The sequence below is a fragment of the Melanerpes formicivorus genome, unplaced genomic scaffold (assembly GCF_026170545.1).
Source record: "Melanerpes formicivorus ecotype bairdi unplaced genomic scaffold, bMelFor1.0.p_v2 SCAF_12, whole genome shotgun sequence".
Lineage (NCBI taxonomy): Eukaryota > Metazoa > Chordata > Aves > Piciformes > Picidae > Melanerpes > Melanerpes formicivorus.
In genome coordinates this window covers 9,638,017-9,645,845 of record NW_027142364.1, presented here as the reverse complement: position 1 = coordinate 9,645,845, position 7,829 = coordinate 9,638,017, and the positions used below count along the sequence as shown (strand labels likewise).

General features: G+C 43.8%; 1 protein-coding gene across 3 annotated transcripts in view; it reads left to right on the top strand.

The window, feature by feature from the left end:
* Positions 1-1,589: 1,589 nt before the first annotated feature.
* RASA2 (RAS p21 protein activator 2) overlaps positions 1,590-7,829 on the top strand; it is a 43,522-nt gene continuing 37,282 nt past the window's right edge. The window contains exons 1-3 of one of the 3 annotated variants that reach the window (XM_068145240.1): positions 1,590-1,775; positions 4,683-4,699; positions 6,408-6,513. In XM_068145240.1, the coding sequence (XP_068001341.1) occupies positions 6,437-6,513 (77 nt within the window). In that variant the 5' untranslated portion in view covers positions 1,590-1,775; positions 4,683-4,699; positions 6,408-6,436. Of the gene's footprint in view, positions 1,776-3,511; positions 4,589-4,682; positions 4,700-6,407; positions 6,514-7,829 lie in introns of those variants that run through there. The other 2 variants (XM_068145238.1, XM_068145239.1) reach the window with 2 other exon arrangements.

The window sequence follows — 7,829 nt, the reverse complement described above, 5'->3', positions numbered from 1 at the left end:
TTAGATTAAAACACGGCAGGTTTAAAATAAATGGAGCGGGAAGTAGACAATGGCAAAACTACAAGCTGAGCTGAAAGTCTGTTTCGAAGGAAGGTGATGTTAACAGTAACCTCCAACTCTAACCATAGAGTATGGGAGAATTAGAGTCACAGGATGTAACTTTTAAAATGTTGCAACCCACAATGTAAGCATATATCTTTGTGCTCAGAGTGCTACCCTGTTTCTCACATCAGAGCTTTGACTAGGTTCACCAGCCACCAGTCAGACTGCAGCCAACCTAGGTGGCCAACTGGGATAACTGAAAAAAATAATCAGACTACAAATAAGATGATGATCAAATTCTGTATTTGTACTATAAAGCAGTTTCTTATTTTTAACATGTTAAAGTTCATCTTATGCAACCTCCTGTCTCGGTACAGATTTGGGGGTTGCATGCACAGACCCAGTACTGGTGTGATGAAGCAGCTTATTTCTCAATGCTCATTTCTCCTGCCTGCCACCTTTGAACACATACCTGTGCTCCCCCAACCGTGAAGTGGAGTGTGAGGATGAAGAAGGAACCTCGCTGCTGCTGAAGGAGCAGCAGGGGAGAAGTTGGATGCAGGAAAAGCCACCAAGGAATGAGGCAGTTTAGTGCTTGACTGTCAGATGATATGCAACAATGCTGTATCAGAATGGGAAGATTCCTGCAGGAGAAATAAAAAATGGAGCACAACACAGAGGAATTCAATTTGATACAAATTAGAAGATATGGGCTGAAACTTCCCAAACTTCCCTGTGCTGTACCAGAAGGGCAGGCTCAAGAGGGCTTTCTAGGCATAAAAAATCCTAGTTCTCTACTGCTTTCTCAGTGTTAGCCCCTTGAACTACCTCCGGTTTAGGATATGTCAGTCACTAAAGCATTTTACCAGACTTTGTGCCTTGAGGGCTTCAAGACCAATGAACCCTCAGCATGCATCCGAGTGCCAACAAACTGGGCACACCACCTGCAGCTGGGTGGCTGGCTGAATTATGCAGACCTAAGAAAGTAATTTATCACCCATGTGGGACTGAGGTAAACTGCAGGTGTAAGCAAGATCCTGGGGTTTCACATTAGAATCTGTACCTTCAAGAAACGTCAAAAAACATGAGGCAAAGGCCCCTTAATTCTTGCTGAAGGTGGGTTGCTGCTGTACTTCATGTGCAGTGTACCAGCACCCTGAGGTGTCTTTAGAACTCCAGTGAACGCGGCATTGCTCGCTGCAGTTTGCAGGCAGCACTATACCAGCTTTCGCAAGCAGCACTGGAATCTGCAACCGGCTCTGTCGCTCGTTTCAGCCGTTTAATGGGATGAATAATGCGATTAATACAAGAGTTTCACCCTTCTGCCTCTGTAAGAGGCACATAAAGCCACGTCCAGTGAGGGCCAGGTCAACCCCTGGGCTCGTCGCTGCAGAGTCCGCGCGGCGGGAGCTGCCTGTGGCCGGACCTGGGCCTAGGAAAGGGTGGCCCCGCCGGCAGCCGTAGCAAGGGCGGAACCGCCGCGCAAAGCCCTGCTGGGAGACGGTGTCCGTCGCGCATGCGCCCCTACGCCCCCCGCCCCTCTTCGGTCTTTGGTGCCCCCCGACAGCGGCGGCCGGCGCGGTTGGGGTGGTGGCGTGTGGCGGGGCCGAGCCGTTCCGCTCCCCTCCCTTCCCCCCACCGGGCACTGCACTTCCCAGGCGGCGCTGGCACGATGGCGGCCGGAGACGGCACCGACGAGGTGCGGGTGCTGCAGAATCTCCGCGGGAAGATCTGTAAGTGCGGTGCTGCGGCTAAGGCGGGCTGCTGCGGAACCGGGCTGGGCTGGGCGAGGGTTCGGGGCCGCCGCGTCTCAGGTGCTCGCTGCCGCCTCAGCTGCGCCGCCCGCCGCTCTCCCTCTTGTCGCGCTGGGTCTGGTGCTGAGGCCGCGGGCGGGACGCAGACGCGGAGGCGCTGAGGGCCGGCAGCTTCTCACGGCGGTGCTTCTCAGGCTAGGCGCCGAGGAGAGGCTAATAGAGCGGGGGAGGCCGCGTTGACGCAGGCCGCGTTGTGGCAGCTCCGGTAAGGGGCTTTGTGGCAGGCGCGTCTGACACGTGTTGGTGGGTGAGGCCGAGCCGGGGTCTGTGCGGCCCCGCCGAGGGAGGGAGGAAGGAAGAGAGGGATGTGGCGAGTCCCGGCGAAGCACCTTAGGGGCTGGGAAACATTCATTGCACCCAGAGTTTACTTGAGCCAGCGGGAAGCAGAAATGCTCCCACCCGCCCAGAGTTTGGGCATCGGAGTCTGTTTGTCAAGAAGAAATTGCGAAATAATTGATGTGCAGGAAGTCGGTGGTAGCGGGCTGTGCTGGGAACGGTCATTAATGCTTCTGTTTCTTTGTGTAGTGTGTGTGCGAGTGAGGGGGAGGCCGAGAGAGAGGCTGGTGACTTTATTTTGGTGGTTAGGAAGTGATGATTAAAAACACCTATACATTTAGTAACGTGGGAAACCAAAGGATGAACTGGAGAGGAGGGGCCGGGGAGGAAAACAGATAGTGTGGTACGGCTCAGGAAGACTTCAAAGCAAGAGGGAGAAACAGGATGTGCAGCGGCTTCCTGAAGGGGTATCGAAATACATTCATACAATTCAGATGCAACCCATCTATTTCCTTTCTCACGCAGATGTTGGTTTTGTGTTTTTTTTTAACTTGAGAATGAAGTGAAACAAGTTGAATTTGGCATGGCACTGGGACTGAGAACCGGCTGTGAAAGTCTTTTGAAGGGTTAGGTTTGATGAAAGAATGGAGTCGTGTTTACTTAAATATCTTATGCAATATAGACTCAAAGGTGTCTTCAGTAAACAGAAGACTAGGTCACAGAAAAGGAGACTACATGAAGTGAAGCTGGAGGTACACTCACTCCAGGGCATTAGTGAGAGAATACTTGCCCCTTGAGTAGACAAGGCTGGACGCATACTGAGATCTTGCGTTGTAAGCAGCTGTCACAGAAATAACAGGTCAACATGCCTTTGAAAGAGAATACTGTTAGTTTTAGAACTAAGGCATTAATTACTGAGGCTGGTTTATTTATTGTCACCCTTCTGTTTCCTAGTTTTTATCATAAGGTTTTTCTCAAGGAGTTTTACTTCTTACACTACATGAACCAGACACAAGTTTTCCATTAAGCATTGAAAGACAAGAGCCAAAACATCTTGAAATTTATGTTGAAACTAATTTTATTGTCCCATTTGTGTGTTCTGGATTGAGACTGCTGTTGTATTGTAACTTTGAGTATTCAGTTACCTGGCCAAAGTAATGGTATACCAGACTGTGATCTGTATCCTGGGGAATTACATAGAAAGCTGGTTGCCAAAGATGAACCTGTAAGAACTCTAGGAATCCATCTGGAAAATTAGTGGAAGTAATAGCTGCAATAAAAGATGATTTTCATGCTGCCTCAAGACATGTCACTTTGTAAGCCTACTTACTTCTAACAAAGCAAAAACTGGTTTTTAGAAAAGAGTTAAATATGCTGAGGGAGCCTGAAAATCTGCTAATTCCTAGATGTTCTTTTGGCTTCTTTGCACAGCAAATACTGTTTTATTTTCACTTCTTCCTAGTGTTTTACTAATGTGCTTTTTTAGGGGAAAACCTTATGAATGAACAACAGTAAAAGGAATTATAGAATTGTTTCAGTTGGAAAAGATCATGGAGTCCAACCTTCAGCCTAAGACCGCTATGGCCATTAAACCATGTCCTGAAGTGCCATGTTCATACGTTTCTTGAACACCTCTGGGGTGGCAACTCCAATGTCTGACTACTCTTTCAGGAAAGGAATTTTTCCTAATATTCAATCTAAACCTCCCCTAGCACAATTTAAGTCCATTTCCTCTCATTCTAGCGCCTGATACTAGAGAGAAGAGACTGACCCCCCACCTCACTCCAACCTCCTTCCAGGGATTTGTAGAGCAGTGAGGTCTCCCTTCAGACTTCTCCAGACTAAACAATCGCAGTTCCCTCACAGATCTTGCTTTGGAGAAGCTTCATGTTCATAATCTGTGAGAATTCCTTGTAACATGTTTCACACAAGTGAGGTATATCTTGGTGCCTAAGCTTTGTTGGCTTTTACACTACTACCAGCCTTGGTCCTGGCTGTTTTCATATGTGCTACATGAGGGAGTGTGGTAATTTTAATGAAGTCAGTTCTGCAGTAAGTTCTTACTTATGCTGTTGTTTAAGAATACACCAATGGTAAAATCTAAAGTTACTGATGTTGTATAAATCATCACAACAGATTTAAAACTGAGGCACTTAAGTAGCTATTACATACCTAGCGGTGAAAAAACTGGCTAGGGTCACATATGCAGTCCCTGGTGTACTCTGGTTTTTTGCGGGTTACTTGTGTTTGCAGCCAATCTCCTGCTTCCAGTTTTCAATTAAGGGGCAAGATGAACTGCATTTACCAATTTAAGACCCCCATAATATTTCTGGAATATATGGGTTTACACTTTAGCAGATTCCCACCAGAAATCCACTGAAGCTCTGTCCTTTCTTTAGGATGTGTGGGTGTCTCTATTTCATATGTCATAGTGATGACCAAAGCACTTTCCAGAGGTATGTGAATATTGTGTGGTTTTAGGCATATCTCATAGTGTGGTGTTTTATGCTGTATACTAACGAGCTTCTGTTTTCATTTTGTGACATACAGTGGTACGTTTTTAGGCGGTAAGTGATTTCAGTTGCTTTCCTTTTGATGTGATCTCAAGGGTAGTTTTGAATTCAGTCTCTTTGGAATCTAGTGGTTCTGTTCATGCTTCTTGATCTCTGTGTGTGCAGTTTAAAATGAATGTGTATACTTCCTCTTTTCCCATACCCATGTTGATGAAGAGCTCATTGATGCTTTTGAGAGTACAGGTTTTAACTGTGGAAGTACTTAAGTGTCTGTTCATGCTTTCCATCCCTGTACATATTCCTGACTTGGAGAACACCACACACAAAGTACAATCTTTGCTCCTGTTAAACTGTCATGTTCTCTACTCAGATACTATAGTGGTAGCCTTTCCAATACCAAGCATTGCTTAACTTTCAAGACAGCAATTACTTTATTATTTATTTAAAAAAAAAAAAAAAGGATGGGGAGAGAAAGAAAATAAAGTTCTGATTTTACATCTTAACAGCATAGAAAATCTCATTCCACTGTGCTTCCTATCTGCAGATTTTTTTAAATGGGAACATTGGTATGATACTTCAAGTCTTGTTTCAAGCTGAGGTCTTTGAAAGTGGAGGTATTTTATTCAGACAAAAGTAATTAAAACTTTGAAATAGTTTTCATCCTCTCACTTTTTAAGACCTTCCATAAGTTTAGATAATTCCTCATTTCATTGGAACAGGTGTTTCCAGTAGCAGATAAGGATGAATGGTTCTGTAAAAGGTCCTAGTGCAGAATACAGTTCTGGTTGCCTGTGTTTAAGATAAGAATTAAAGTGCCACAGAGTGGCTATTTGCTGATAGGAACCTCTTCTGTGAGAGAATACCAGTAGAGCTTCTCGGTTGTTCTTCTTTAAGCAGAATAAAAGGTGAAAAGGCTCTGTTTGCTGTCTTCAAAGACATTCAGAGGGGAAGCAAACATCCGGTGGGAAATATCTGTTTAAGCTAAGGACAGTGTTGCTGTAAATAAATGTAGGTGTCTGCGGCACTCCCAGTTTGGAAGAGCTTTCCAGTTGGAGCACTAGGAACTGGTTTTTGCTCTAATCACTTAGAAGTAACCATTTCTGGAAAGGGCTGCCTGATAGCCAGTGTATGTTAGTGCAGTGGACTAGAATCAATACCCAGCAGATCTTGGTATTCCTGTGTTGACAGTCATCCTGTCTCATTAGGAACTTCCTTTTCCTACTTGTTGTTACCCATGTTGCACTTAGTAGGTGATTTTTCCCTCAGTACTAGACCAGACAGGAAAATATAGAGTACTCAAAGGTGAACCTTTGAAAATCTGTCAGTTAACTTAACATCAGATGTTTGTTGTGGAGAATGAAATCAGGATTTGATGTGTAAGTTCTTCTTAATCAGCTTCCTTTAGCAGAAAGAATACCAAGTGAACGGCAGCTCAGCCAGATCATTAACACCTCAGGCTGCAAGCTTCTTGGATTTAGCAAGCTATGCAGGGTCAAGCCCAAGATGAGACCTCTCAAGGGAAAGTGCAGGTGCTGCAGGAAGTGGTGTTCGTGAGTCACTGTGCTGTCCTTTTCCTGTCTATTCTTACTCCACATGAAGATGGGTGTAGCAACTTCTGTACACTGTTGGATCGTACAAAGTGGAAATGAATGTGGAAATGCATGAAAGGAGAAGTAAATTTTGGACACACATTACAACTGTAAAATTCCTGTGCCTAATACTTTTTCCCCCTCGATACTTACAGTAACGTTTTTATTTACAGATGATGCCAAGCACTTAGTACCAAACAAAATGAGAGACTTTTTCTGTACCATAAACTTGGACCAAGAAGAAGTTTTTCGTACACAGGTAGTTGAAAAAACTTTAAGGTAAGCTTAATTTTTAAGTGGAGATGATAATCAAGACTGCCTCATTCAGAATAAAAACAACCTATGTGTCAGTATGCTTTTGCTCGTCCCTTTTTAAAGCGAGAGCTATTTTGTGGCAACTACTCAAATGTTACAGCAATGTGTAAGTTGTGAGTAGTTGAAGACAGAGTTGAGGCATGTGAGTAGTAGAGTGCTTTGAAAATGAAGTGTGCCAAAACATACTTCACTATTTTGTGACACTGGGCAGCACATAACATTCTCTGTCTTGCCAGGTTGTTTTCAAGAGAATGAAGTCTGCTTGGTAATTTCTCTCCTGTCATTTCCTGCTTCAGACATGCAGTAGATCCGTGTTGGTAGAATTTTGCTTTTAGTATCTGTCTTGTAAAACCTGTTTATAGAATGAGGGAACCAGAACTTTGTAAAGAGTTCTGTGTGCTGTGGGATATCTTCCTGAACAGGCCACATTCTTTCTTGAAATTCTTGTTTTGTGAACTATCACCTGTACTCTCACAGAATAGATGGGTTTGCCTCCCTGAGCAATTCTTGGCTGTAGATTGTACCACTGCCTTAGAGTCTTAGAAAGCAATCAGACCAAAGGGTCATGATAACGTAGGTGTAGCAGTATGGGCACTTTGTCTCCAAACACTTCAGTCCATTGATGATCCATACTGAGGCATCCTTGCAGCTGCCTTGTTCAGTATATCCAAGTGGCTGTTTATCTGGAAGAGATATTAAACTTTACTCATAAAAGCCAGAAAGCCTGTCCACAAAGTCTTGTTGTTTCTCTTAAAATCACTGGAAACAACAAGAATTATTGTTAGTATGTGCTCTCCGAGTCAGCTTTGTTGATGCTTCCAGGTGACACACAGCATACTGCTTGTATTACAAATTTAAAGAGGGAATTTTACTTCTTCAAAGCATCATTTTAAAGCCTTCTTACACTTCTGCATGAAAAGCAACGCCACATGCATGCATGCAGGCAGGGAAAAATATTTGCTTTTCCTCCTGATCTGTAACTGCTGTAGTCAGATACACAAAATGTTCAGAATTTAACTTGGTGCAAGTGAGGTTGATTTACCAAAACAAACTCAATTGAGTAATCCTTCAGAGAAGAACGATGGATGCTGTATTGATAAAGCAGAGACTTATCATTTTCCTTTCAGTTAGACAGTTTGAGTAAAATAACTCAATGTATATAAAAAAAACCTCTTTGCTGTGCAATTTTTGACATATGAATAATTGTAACCGTAAGGAGCTGAGATTTGTTTCATTTACCATTCATGCAGGCATTTTTATTATAGTAAAGAATTATTACA